This window comes from Coregonus clupeaformis, unplaced genomic scaffold (genome assembly GCF_020615455.1).
Source record: "Coregonus clupeaformis isolate EN_2021a unplaced genomic scaffold, ASM2061545v1 scaf0145, whole genome shotgun sequence".
Lineage (NCBI taxonomy): Eukaryota > Metazoa > Chordata > Actinopteri > Salmoniformes > Salmonidae > Coregonus > Coregonus clupeaformis.
Window position 1 is genome coordinate 488,008 of NW_025533600.1, and position 14,097 is coordinate 502,104.

A 14,097-nucleotide genomic window follows, 5' to 3' on the forward strand; every position below is an offset into this window, starting at 1 on the left:
TCAGATGGATCAACACTCTCCCTATCTTTTTGTAGTCTCTCCAACACTTCTAGATCAACTACTGGAGGCGGGAGTAGCCATGGTGGATTTACAGAAATAGCTACCGTTGTGCTAAACTCCCTTCCATACAGTCCCATCTCCTTCGCCTGGGTATTACCCACCTACCCAAAGCTTGTGTTCTGTCATGTTCCCAGCATGCCTGTAAAATCCCTTTCGCAGGACGTCCTTGTAGGTAGATCCAATAATTCATTGCCAGCTGCTGTCTCCTAACCTGCAATGGCATATCCCCCATCTCCATCTGTAATGCAGCCACTGGGGATGTCCGAAACGCCCCACTACATATTCTGAGTCCTTGTCCCTGTATGACATCTTTCCAATGAGATCCGGGCTGCCGAACCATATGCTATACTGTCATAGTCTATTACAGATCGGATCAATGCAACATACATGTTCTTCAATGAGGAACGCCCAGCCCCCCACTCCTTCCCCGTCAGACAGGGCATCACATTTAGCACCTTCTTACACTTTCCCACCACTCTCTCAACGTGTTCTGCCCAGGTCAGTCTAGTGTCAAAGTATATCCCAAGGAACCTGAAAGCCCCCACCCTCTCCAAGTTTCTCCCACATAACCTCAAGCATACTTAATCTCCCACCTTCCTCCTGGTAAAGAACACTGTTTGAGTTTTCTCTATAGAGAACCTGAATCCCCACATTAATGCCCACCGCTCTACCTCATCAATTGCTTCCTGTACCTTCCTGACTATGTATGGCACATTTCTTCCCCTCTTCCATGAGGCCCCATCATCTGCAAATAACGACCTCCCTATATACGGCTGTCGCGCCCAGCCAGGTATGGCCACTGTCCTGTTTTATGACCTCATTACATTTTATTAATAAAAGCCTACTTGAGATATAGATGCACAATTCATTGAGCCTATGTTGACTATATATTGTCTCTGTCATTGCCATTCCATCATTTAGCAACTTGTAACCTAGGCCTATACAGTAGCCTAATAACTTCTCTCGGCATATCCATTGTAGATTATTGAATTTCCTCAATGGGACAGCATGAAAATCGCAAATGGACTTTGCTTTTGTTTTATGGCAGTGAGTTCCACGGATATGATGACGCCCAGCGCTCTGACCAAACCACTCACATCTCCAATGCGCAATTGTTGCGCTCCAACGTGCTGGAAGGAAGAACAAAATGCCAGACTTCTTCTGCTAAAAGACGTGCCTTTTTTCACAGTGTAGTGTTCTAAACCCAGAGTAAACATGTCTAGGTACCACAAAGCAGCGATCGATGGCTACCTGGACCTCTTGAAAGAGGCCACCAGGAAAGACCTGAATACTCCGGACGAGGACGGGATGACGCCTACGCTATGGGCTGCTTTTCATGGACACGCCGAGGCCCTTCAACTTATATGTAGCCGAGGGTGAGTGCAATTGATATTCAGAAGTCATAGCCTACCTTCCCATTCCTAACACCCCAAAAGCTTTTTAGTGGCATATTAGCAATATATGCCTATTGTGAAGTTTTTACAATCACTAATGACAATCAATTGAAACCAAATTCAGAAATGATTTTTCTCATAACTGATTTAACTCATTTTAAACTATTAGAATGTGAATTTATTTGGACCTCTTTTGATTTAATTTACCCTATGTATGTTTAGATCAATTTACTTTTAATCCAATGAAAAAATAGCAGAAACTCTGCCTGACACAAGGAGGAAGGACAGAAGCTATAGGTTATGGTTGGCCTTTTGACATCTTCCTAGATGTAGTCCTTGTCCATTACTGTCAGTACCTTTCTGAATTCTTCCTCATATGAAGACTGATATTTCCAATCGCAAATCTACATTGATGAGTTGCTAAAACACAATAATAAAGGTTTCCTCCAGTAACCTACAACAATAGTCACTAAACCTATAGTACCAATCCAATGAATACTGTAATATTTGATCTCCTTTAATATTGATGACACATGTTTTGTTAGGAGGGATACATTTCTGCAGTTGAAGGATAAAAGTTTGGAAGTGGCCTAATGCTGATCATATTCCCAGGACTGCTGCTCGTTTCCAAAACAAACACTTGATCGAAGAGCAAAGGTGGGCTTTATTGTTAATTCATGTGATAGAAGGAATGCCCAACACTTCATTCCTGATGCCCATAAACCTACTAGAGACTATCCTCATTCAGGATTCAAAGGTGAGAGAGGTGCCGTTAGCTGTGTCTCATGGGTCTCAACCTCATAGGTTTCTCTATCAACTAAAACCATTGTCCTCAAATAGTGACTGATTTTAACTATATTCTACAATGTACTGTATGTCCATGTCACATTTCATCCATGTTCTTTTTGTGCATTACACATGCATGCCACTCTGAAACCGTCCCCCCACAGCCTTTTAGACCACATTTTCCCATGAGCAGAGCCAAATAGTTAATCAGCCAAGGGGAATCATGTAATTAATGACAAACAATAGAGCCCTTCATTTCCCTAACAGCTTTCCCCTACTTTCATACTGCAGGAAAAAAACAGACCTGATTTTCATCTCTCTTATTTATTTCTGTCAAGATGACAACCAAGACCAATTGCTTGATTATTTAATTGAAGCACACTAACAATGGATTATGAAGTTTACACAACATTGAACTCAGTGTATATTTTTACAAAATTGTTGGAATGATGTCTATCATACTCTGGCAGTGGTAAATTCTGTGACCCAAATTTCATCTTTGTGATCATAGCAGCGTATTTCCATGTTGGGCGTCAGCAGTGGGATGTACTGCAACAAACTCGGTTTTATGATCACCTGTTGCTAAGATACTGCAATCGGGAGTTTTATAGAGGTAGTGATGGAACATAGGGAGGACTTTCATTCTTAATGGCTTACCAATTAACCCATAAGGTAGGGTTGGTTTGTACTTCATGAGTATAGCGTTGGTGACAGGGCTTTTTCATTCATTTATTTATAGGAATACTATTATACAACATCAATTAATGACTCATTAATTAGTTTAAGTGTTGTTCATTATATTGCATTGTTAGATACAGGTTGATATGGACATCTGTGTTAATATGTATACATCGCTATATACACTGAGAGGACAAAACATTAGGAACACCTGCTATTTCCATGACATAGACTCACCAGGTGAATCCAGGTGAAAGCTATGACCCCATGTTGATGTCACCTGTTAAGTCCACTTCAATCAGTGTAGATGAAGGTGAGGAGACAGGATAAAGAAGGATTTTTAAGCCTTGAGACAATTGAGACATGGATTGTGTATGTGTGCCATTCAGAGGGTGAATAGGCAAGACACACGATTTAAGTGCCTTTGAGTATGGTAGTAGGTACCAGGCACACCGGTTTTTCATGCTCAACAGTTTCCCGTGTGTATCAAGAATGGTCCACCACCCAAAGGACATCCAGCCAACTTGACACAACTGTGGGAAGCATTGGAGTTAACATGGGCCAGCATCCCTGTGGAATGCTTCCAACACCTTGTAGAGTCCATGCCCAACAAATTGAGGCTGTTTTGAGGGCAAAGGGTGTGCAACTCAAGATTAGGAAGGTGTTCCTAACGTTTTATAGACTGTGTAGATATAGGTTTTTCACAATATTATAGTCAGTATCGTCTACAGGAGAGATGATCAGTATCCTTAAAAATACCTTAAAAATACAGAAAACACGTTTCACGTTATTCACTGTCACAAATAATACGGTTTGAATTTACATTTCTCCCGAAGTTGTAAACCTCCATGCAAAAGATATAATGATAAACAAATTACAGGTCACTCAAACTGAGAAGCAAAAGTAATCACTCTTAAAACAGTTAATTTGCCCTGCTTTGTTCAAAATGGTCCGGCAGTGACATCCATTATAGAGTCAGTCAGTGTCAGTATCGTCTACAGGAGAGATGATCAGTGGGGTTAAGTTTTTAACATCATCTTTACCACAGGGGATGAAGATGGGATATCTTTTCTCAGTGAAGGTGCAGCCGGTGAAAGAGTTGTTATGACTTAACTGGATAAGAACCCAAATGCAGACAAGTACACGAAGCCATAGAAGTTTTAACAGGTTTATTTACAATGTTCAAAGTCCAGGTTTCCAAATATATGGGAAGAGCAAGTCCAGGTTACAGGGAGGGTAACAGATCCAGATCAGGGCAGGTGTGGTACCGTAATGTCCTAGTGTCCGTGATGAGTCCAAAAGAGAGGTCCGGTATTGGAGAGCAGGATGGTGGTGGCAGGAGTGAAGCGGAGGCAGGAGTCAGGTTCCAAATATCTGTGGCACAGGAGAAAAAGTAAATAGAACAGACCAAAAACACAAAGAGCAAAATAACCAGGTTGAGTCGGCAGCGAGACTAACATGGTCGTCTTGACTATGATCTGACGATGAGTGGTAAGTTTGACCGGGTCTTAAAGGCTGAGGTGATTATGGTGAATGAGCTGCAGCTGGAACCCTGACTCCCGCACACCAGACTTCACTCCTGCAATCAAGGACAGACAGAGGAGGGAGGAGAGAGCTACCTAGCAGCAGTAGGCCTAACAGTACCCCCTCTACGGACGCCACCTGGCGGCCGGCCGGGGTTTATCGGGATGTAACCTATGAAACTCTCGGACCAGAGCAGGATCCACAATGAAGCTCCTGGGCACCCAGGAACGTTCCTCGGGACCATAACCCTCCCAATCCACCAGGTACTGGAAACCACGACCTCGGCGGCGAACATCCAGAAGTCGCCGGACAGTGTAGACCGGACCCCCACCCACGATCCTGGGCGGAGGAGGGGGACGAGAGGGCGGGCACAGAGGGCTAACCGACACAGGCTTAATCTGGGAAACATGAAAGGTGGAATGAACCCGTAGGGAGGCAGGAAGCTGTAGCTTAACCGCGCAGGGGTTAACAATAGACAGTATCTTGAACGGTCCTATAAAACGAGGCGCCATCTTCTTAGACTCCACCTTCAATGGAAGGTCCCGTGACTTCAGCCATACCTCTTGACCAGGAGAGTAACCGGGAGCCTGGGACCGGTGACCGGTTGGCTTGCCTCTGCATGTACGCCGAAGCTCGGGACAGAGCTACCCTGGCCTTCCTCCAGACCTTGAAGCAGCGGCGCATGTGGGACTGCACCGAGGGTACCGCCAGTTCCCTCTCTTGGGAAGGGAACAGGGGAGGTTGATAACCCAGAGCACACAGAAAAGGAGACAAACCAGAGGAAGCGTTAGTCAAGGTGTTATGAGCATATTCCACCCAGGGGAGCATGGAGCTCCATGACCCAGGGTTAGACCCAGTGACACAGCGAAGAGCGGTCTCCATCTCCTGGTTCGCTCTCTCGGCTTGCCCGTTGGTCTGGGGGTGATATCCAGAGGACAGGCTGGATGTAATGCCCAAAGCTTTACAGAAAGCTTTCCACACCTGGGAGACAAACTGGGGACCCCTGTCAGAGACAATATCCGTGGGTAGACCATGAGAGCGGAACACATGTTCAACCAAAATATCAGCCGTCTCTCTGGCAGTAGGCAGTTTAGGTAGGGCCAAAAAATGAGCGAACTTAGAAAAACGATCAATCACCGTAAGAATGACAGTCTTACCAGACGAGGGGGAAGTCCAGTGACAAAATCCATAGCGATATGCGACCAGGGCCGGCTGGGTATAGGTAGAGGTCGTAGATGACCAGCGCTGGCCTGGGTGGAGTTCTTACTTCGTGCACATACCGTACAAGCAGCAATGAAGGCTCGAGTGTCCGCCTCCATCGTGGCCCACCAGAACTTACGTCGCACAAAGTCAAGGGTCCGCGAAACTCCAGGGTGACAGGTAAGGGGAGACGAGTGAGCCCACTGAAGTACCTGGGAGCGAGCAGACTCAGGGACAAACATCCGGTTAGGAGGACCCCTCCCAGGGTCAGCTTGATGATGTTGAGCCTGTCTAACAATCCCCTCGATGTCACATGTGATGACTGCAATACTGCAGGTAGGAGGCAAAATGGGTTCAGGGTTACTACCAGTATCAACAGCCGAATGAACACGAGACAGGGCGTCAGGCTTGACGTTGCGTGACCCAGGACGGTAAGACAGAGAAAAATTGAATCTCCCAAAAAATAGTGCCCACCTGGCTTGACGGGGGTTGAGCTGCTTCGCTGACTGGAGGTAAGCCAGATTCTTATGATCCGTCCAAACGATGAAGGGTTGTTCCGCCCCCTCCAACCAATGTCGCCACTCCTCGAGAGCCAGCTTAACGGCGAGCAGTTCACGATTGCCAACATCATAATTCCTCTCTGCCTGAGAAAGTTTCCTTGAGAGAAAAGCACAGGGATGCAGTTTGTTATCTTCAGGAGAACGTTGTGACAACACTGCACCTACCCCAGTGTCGGATGCATCCACCTCCACGACAAACTGGCGGTCGGGTCCGGCTGCATCAGAATGGGAGCCGAGGCGAAGCGATGTTTCAGTTCTTCGAACGCTGATTCGGCCCCTTCATTCCAAGCGAACGGTCGTGAGATGGAGGTGAGAGCGGTGAGTGGCGCCGCAATGCGGCTGTAGTCCTTGATGAACCTCCTATAGAAGTTCGCAAACCCCAGGAATCGTTGAAGTTGTTTTGCGGGTAGAGGGAGCTGGCCAGTCCGTGACAGCAGAGATCTTAGCTGGGTCCATCCGCAACTCCCCCTGAGCTATGATGTAACCCAAAAAAGAGGTCTCAGACACATGAAATTCACATTTCTCCATCTTCACAAACAGTTTGTTCTCCAACAACCTTTGCAACACCTGGCGCACATGTAGTTCATGTTCCTGGGAGGACTCTGAGAAAATCAAGATATCATCCAGATAGACAAAAACAAACCGATTCAACATGTCCCGAAGGACATCATTGACTAGTGCCTGAAAAACAGCAGGGGCATTGGACAACCCAAAAGGCATAACCAGATACTCAAAATGTCCCAAGGGTGTGTTGAAGGCAGTCTTCCATTCATCACCCTTACGAATGCGCACCAGGTGATACGCATTTCGTAGATCCAGTTTCGTAAAGATGGTAGCACCATGAAGGAGGGGAAAAGCAGAATTAATCAAAGGCAGAGAATACTTGTTCTTAATGGTGATGTTGTTAAGTCCACGGTAATCAATACAGGGTCTGAGGGTCTTATCCTTCTTAGCAACAAAAAAGAATCCCGCTCCTACAGGTGACGAGGAAGGACACATAATACCTGCCGCCAAGGAGTCCCGAATGTAGTTCTCCATAGCCTCCGTCTCCGGCCGGGAGAGATTGTACAGGCGACTGCTGGGGAGGCGGGGCTCCTGGCTGGAGGTCAATGGCGCAGTCGTAAGGCCGGTGAGGAGGAAGAGAAGTAGCTCTGTGTTTGCAGAAAACGGATGCCAGGTCATGATACGCGTCAGGGACAGCAGAGAGATCCATGGACTCCAGTGGAGGTTGAGGCACAGTACTGGCAGGAGTCTGAGCAGAACACAAACAATTCACATGACAAAATGTGCTCCATGAAACAATGTTACCTGTCACCCAATCAATGTGTGGATTGTGTCTTATGAGCCAGGGGATACCAAGGACCAGGGGTGTCTGTGGGCAGTCGATAATATGGAATTGAATGTTCTCCTGATGATTTCCCGACACTCTAAGACAAACAGGAACAGTTTGATGGGTAATACGGTCAACAATTGTCCATTTAGACCCTTAGCCTGCAGCGGACAGTCCATAGGAACAGTCTCCAAATCCATTTGTTGAGCCCACTCTCTATCCAAAAAGCTTTCGTCGGCACCAGAGTCAATCAGCGCACTAACAGAGAAATTCTGGGACTGCCACTGGAGGGATGCCTGGAGCAGAATGCGGGGAGAAGAGGAAGAATCCGCTGCTCGGCTCACCAAAACTTCTCCCATTAATGATGAGCCGGCCCTTTTCCCGGACGAACTGGGCAGGAAGGAACGAAATGACCAGCTTCTCCACAATACAGGCAGACCCGAGCCTGAATACGACGTGCACGCTCCTCTGAGGACAACCGTGCACGACCCACCTCCATGGCTTCGGGTTCAGTGCTCCTCGTATCGACTCGGGAAGACACGGCTTTCTCCGTAGGGGAAGATGCAGGGAGGAGTTTGTTGATGACAGACAGGTTGCTTGGAACTAACACTCCTCTCCCGGCGGCGCTCCCGAATCCGATTATCCAACCTGATAGTGAGTGAAATAAGATTATCCAGCGTAGCCGATTCATCATATGACACCAATTCATCTTTTAAAGTCTCAGACAAAGCATTGATGAACACTCCTTGTAATGCCTCGTCATTCCAACCACTCACTGCTGCTAAAGTCCGAAACTCCACTGCCATCTCCGCCACACTACGAGCCCCCTGTCGAAGAGAGAACAACCGTTTCGCAGCCTCCTTGCCTCGTACGGGGTGGTCAAAAACCTTCCTCATCTCCGTGGTGAAGGCAACGTAAGCGTTGCAAATGTCCGACTGACTCTCCCATACCGCGGATCCCCAGGCACGAGCGGAACCGCTAGTAGAGTTAATAAGGTAGGCAATACGGGCTCTTTCTGAGGCGTAGGTGAGGGGCTGTTGTTCAAACACTAACGAGCATTGAGTCAAAAAATCGCCACAGGTTCCCATGTTCCCGTCATAGCGCTCTGGAGCAGGAACAAAAGGCTCTCTGATCTGGGCTGAAGGGGTAGTAAGGGCAGACACTTGATTGGTGAGTAATTGAACCTGATTAAGCAGCACCTGACTGTCCTCAGCAATCGTCTTAAACAGGGTATCATGTTGGCCAAGTAAAATGCCCTGATTGGCTATGGCAGTCCAAATTTCAGTGCACTCTGGGGTGGTATCCGAGCTACTGTCTGCTGGGTTCATGTTGGTCAGATCATACTGTTATGACTTAACTGGATAAGAACCCAAATGCAGACAAGTACACGAAGCCATAGAAGTTTTAACAGGTTTATTTACAATGTTCAAAGTCCAGGTTTCCAAATATATGGGAAGAGCAAGTCCAGGTTACAGGGAGGGTAACAGATCCAGATCAGGGCAGGTGTGGTACCGTAATGTCCTAGTGTCCGTGATGAGTCCAAAAGAGAGGTCCGGTATTGGAGAGCAGGATGGTGGTGGCAGGAGTGAAGCGGAGGCAGGAGTCAGGTTCCAAATATCTGTGGCACAGGAGAAAAAGTAAATAGAACAGACCAAAAACACAAAGAGCAAAATAACCAGGTTGAGTCGGCAGCGAGACTAACATGGTCGTCTTGACTATGATCTGACGATGAGTGGTAAGTTTGACCGGGTCTTAAAGGCTGAGGTGATTATGGTGAATGAGCTGCAGCTGGAACCCTGACTCCCGCACACCAGACTTCACTCCTGCAATCAAGGACAGACAGAGGGGAGGGAGAGAGCAGAGAGAGCTACCTAGCAGCAGTAGGCCTAACAAGAGTAGATATGAGACCTGGCCTCCATGTTGTAGATGAAGACCTGACCTTTCTCATAATCCACAAATACCCCCACCTTCTGGAACTTCTCTCTCAGGGAGAGCGAGACAGGGAGGTTAGTGAGAATCATGTAGTCATTCCCATTCCTCAGCCACAAAATCCAGGATCCATCCTCAGGACTCACTGTTCTCATCCCCTTCCTGTTGATGGGCTCTCTGGCCACTCCTAAATCCCATTCAGTCTTCCCCTTAACCTGCACCTCATTGTAAAATCTCCCTGAGGAAAAGCCCCCCTTTCCCAGAACTCTGAGAAAAGTATCAAACCTCTCTGGGTTGGCAGGCAATGTCTGATGTATGTTTCCATGTTCCACTTGTTTCCCATCCTCAGATAGAATGAGACGATGATGTGCCATATCAGGGTCTAGAGTCACATCCACTGCATGTTTTTGGATGGTTTCAAGATCTTGACTCCCCTTCCTGTACACAAAGTCTAACTGATTATTGAGTACAATCAGCTGACGATTGAGGTCATCTTTGATCTGATCCTGCTCCTCAGTTAGGTTTTTCAGCTGATTGTTGAGGTCTTCTTCGATGTGATCCCTCTCCTGAATGAGACCCCTTCGCTCACCATGAGCTAAAATGCATTCATCTTTGACTACAAGTAGTTCCTTGATGAGGTTTTCATTTTCCTGAATGTTGTCATCTGACTGCTGTTTAACTTGATCCTTTATATTTAGACGGACGATGGTCACAGATAGTCCAATCACAGTAGAAGCAACCAATAAGATAAACACTAGAGAGCATCCTCAAAATATCCCTTCATGATTTTCATCTTCATATATGTACTTAACACACCGGAAAAGCTGACTAGGGACGTGAAATTCTGTCTTCATCATTTCATTGAGCAGGCTCTGTTGAACAATACATAGAAAATCGGTTGCTGTTAGTTTGGCAGAGTAGAATCCCTCAGTGTTCCTTTATATCTCTGGATACCAACCATATCATTTGGCTCTGTTGAACAATACATAGAAAATCGATTGCTGTTAGTTTGGCAGAGTAGAATCCCTCAGTGTTCCTTTATATCTCTGGATACCAACCATATCATTTGGCTCCCTTGGTTCCCTCACTCTCCCGGATACCAGCCCATAAATTCACACCTCAGAACAATGGCTACCCTTCTCAGTGCCTCAATTGAGATCACTGGCTGGGATCCAACAGCTACAGACACGAGGGTAGACAGGATTTAAAATACTGAAGTGAGGTTTTGAGAAAATAAATACATGTTATAGAGGTAGACTGTATAGGTTATTGCATTTGACAGAAAATGAAACCTTACCTTTAATACGGACTTGAACGGTGAAATCATCATACCCGGACTTTGCCTTAGTAAAGCATTTGCAAAAATCCACCATCATTGCCTTGTACCCTGGTCAGTTTCAAGGAGGTGTTGCCTTTTTTCAGTTCATCTTTAAACAGTGCTGTCCTTCCCCTGTAGGAGACCATCTGATCCTTATAGTTGTCTCTTCCGTATTGGTAAAGATGGACAGCAGTGCCTGGGTGGGGGAGTCTAAACCATTCCATTCTCATATCCTCAACATTGATACCGGGTTTGAGGTAGAGGTCTTCACGGGTCCAAAAAGTTCTGAAATGGATCCGTGGCTTTCCCACCCGACCCGAAATGCATCTAAAATAAATTAAAAAACAGCAACCCGTTCCGAATGGACCCGAGGACAGTCAGACCCGTTCCGAAAAGGCCAGTGGAAAAACAGACACAAACAGACCAGTGCCGGTTCAGATCCTAGAGACCCGTTCAGATCCAAGAGTAGAAAGAGAAAGAAACCTCCGACTGGGCGCTGCCAGCACCATCAATAAACAAGCGATATTGGCCAAATGATCCACAGTTACGTGTACTTAAAAACTGCCTACGATTACACAAATTATCAAGACAATGAGTTCCATAACTTCAAATCAGGAATCAATACTGTCATATCAGCGTTTAGAGAAACAATACACACAGAAAAACTGTGGAATAATCCAAAAGCAAATGTACCAAAGTCAGTGTTCCTAGTTGAACAAAGGCTTTCCTTCGCAGCTGTGCAACTTTGTCCATGTACTCATGTACTCACTTTTTGACTTACAACATAAAACCTGTCCAACTGCATACCTTACACACCTACAACGATAAGCCAAAGCTGAACAGAAGTCACAGAGATAAAACATATTTGATCCAATCTTGTGTCTTAGAAATGTATGATTGGTTGGTTGGTTAATTGGTTGGTTGATTGATTGACAGATGTTTCTGTGTTCTTCCAGAGGGGACCCCAACAGGAGCGACATCTGGGGCAACACGCCACTGCACCACGCCGCCACCAACGGTCACATGCACATCCTCAGCTTCCTGGTCAACTTTGGCGCCAACCTCTTCTCCCAGGACAACGACTTCCACACAGCTATGGATGTGGCAGCATCGCGCGACCGCATGGACTGCGTGCGATTCCTGGACAGCGCCGCATCGCAGCAGACCATCCAGAACGCCAAGAAAGTGGCCAGGCTGAAGAAGGAGGCCACCAAAGAGGCGGAAACGCGGGTGAAGCTGTGTGAGAGGGTCAAGAAGAGACACCAGAGCAAGATGGATAAAATGTACCGAGGGTCAGTGTCAGAGGCCAGCATGGCATCTCCGTCGTTCTCCAAGACAGGCACCATCAACAGTGTGAACGAGCAGTTCTCCAAGCTGATCGCCTCCGATACCTCGGGCTCGCTCACGGCCCGGTCGAAGGGGACGCTCCAGAGGGTATTCGGGAAAAAGGATAAAGGAACGACGGAGAAGGTGGGAGGGGATGGGAACGTAATCTTCGTCAAGCAGGAGAACGGCACCCTCTCTGGGAAGCCCGAGTTCATGGGCGTCTTCTCCGAGCAGGACGAGATCGAGGAGGAAGAGGACCAAGGGATTAGAAGATTTGCGGATGATGAAGTTAATGACGATGACGAGGGAGGAGATGGCCCAGGAGCCAAGGAGTCCATCTTCAAACGGCCCGGCCTGGGGAACATGGTCTTCAGGAAGAACTTCTCCATGGAGATGGGGATAGAGCCCGATGACTTCCCCAGCGGGAACAATGAAAACCTGGGCTTCCTCATCCGCAGGGAGGGGTTCGACACAGAAGGGGAGGACACAGGCTTTGTTGAGGACGAGGAGGACAGCGACCTGCCCTGGAACCAGGAGGAGATAGGCCTGGATGACGACCAGGATGAGGAGACCTCCCCGCTGGACGCCTTCCTCTCATCCATCTCCCTGCCAGACTTCTCCCCAGCCTTCACCCGCGAACAGCTGGACCTGGAGGCGCTGATGCTCTGCTCCGACAACGACCTCAAGGGCATCCGCATCCAACTGGGGCCCCGCAAGAAGATCCTGGAAGCCGCCGCTCGCCGGAAAAGTGCACTGGAGAAACCTGGCGCCATCAAGGACAGCTTTCTGTGATTAAATTATGATATTGGAGGTGGTTGAATATGGCTGAATGGAGCAAGTAGGATGGATGCAAGTAGGAGGATGTAGAGTGACAATACCTTTGAATGAAAGAAGTTGAGAGTTTGAAGTGGAAATAAATATCCTGGTTTTCTATCCTTTAAAGACAAATTCTTGAATCTTTCTCTTATCTTGGAATTAGTCAATGGGCCAGGAGAGACTGCAGCCCGTCATTACTTTGCTATAGCTGCCGCAGACTAACGTTAGCATTGATTACCCCAAAACAATGGGGTTCAATAGGCTGGATAAGCCTGGCACTGTGACGAGAAAATGGGAGATGGTTGAACTGAGCAGGAATGCCATTTAGATTAATGGAGTGGCAATAATACCACCACAACCACCACCACCATCTTGCAATACCAATTCATGAAGGAAGAAGGAAGAAACACTGCCAGATTTCAAACACCATTTGAGCTGCATGCTCTCATTGGCATGTCTCTGAGAAACACACAACTAATTTTGAATAATGATGTAATGTAAGAGCCTATTAAATGGAAACTGTTCTGATCTTGATTTTCTTGTTCCCTCTTTTGATGATTGATAGAAAGGTGACGACATTGTGATTAATTCAGTTGTGCCATCTTGTATGTGAATTTTAATTGCTGTGATTTGTACATTGATAGATTTTTTTATGACAACCAAAATGAATAACGTTTTTTAATCAGTTGATCAAAGGGTATCTCTCTATTTCACTTACACAGGAACAATGAAAAGAATTATTGTTTATTCCTTTGTATCAACATTAAAAATTCATTTTGTGAAATTATTCCATATGAGTTGCATGCATTAATGTTCTCTGACTATGGATTTTTTGGCACTTGCTGAATCACTGATGAAGTAGATAAATACCATGCAGAACTGTAATGTGCCATGAGTTTCTCCTTACCACGTGACCTGACCAGGAAAAACTCTGAGCCCTAGTAATGTGAATCTAGCCTTTGTTGCCACCCAATTAAAAAAATATCTTAAATGTTTATTAGACACATAGCTCGTATGATAGAGAGGCAGACAGAATTAATCCTAGCAGGCCACGGTCAGGAGGTTCTTCTGACCCAGTCAACCAGGCAATGAAGGGAAGAGGAGTCACCTGCACCAGCAGGCAGCACAGACGGAAAGCTTTTGATTCTGGCTACAATGGAGAGGACACAGAGAGAG

General features: G+C 46.6%; 1 protein-coding gene across 1 annotated transcript; it reads left to right on the top strand.

Moving 5' to 3' along the window:
* Positions 1-1,165: 1,165 nt before the first annotated feature.
* On the top strand, positions 1,166-13,455 carry LOC121557109 (ankyrin repeat and SAM domain-containing protein 4B-like). Its single transcript, XM_041870983.2, has 2 exons — positions 1,166-1,436; positions 11,736-13,455. Exons 1-2 carry the CDS (start codon positions 1,276-1,278, stop codon positions 12,895-12,897), a joined length of 1,323 nt encoding a protein of 440 aa, XP_041726917.2. The 5' UTR covers positions 1,166-1,275; the 3' UTR covers positions 12,898-13,455.
* Positions 13,456-14,097: the final 642 nt, after the last annotated feature.

Coding starts and splice junctions, on each gene's coding strand:
- LOC121557109 (XM_041870983.2), top strand. CDS start 1,276: ATGTCTAGGTACCACAAAGCAGCGATCGATGGCTACCTGGACCTCTTG. Junction 1,437..11,735: donor CAACTTATATGTAGCCGAGG/GTGAGTGCAATT, acceptor GTGTTCTTCCAG/AGGGGACCCCAACAGGAGCG.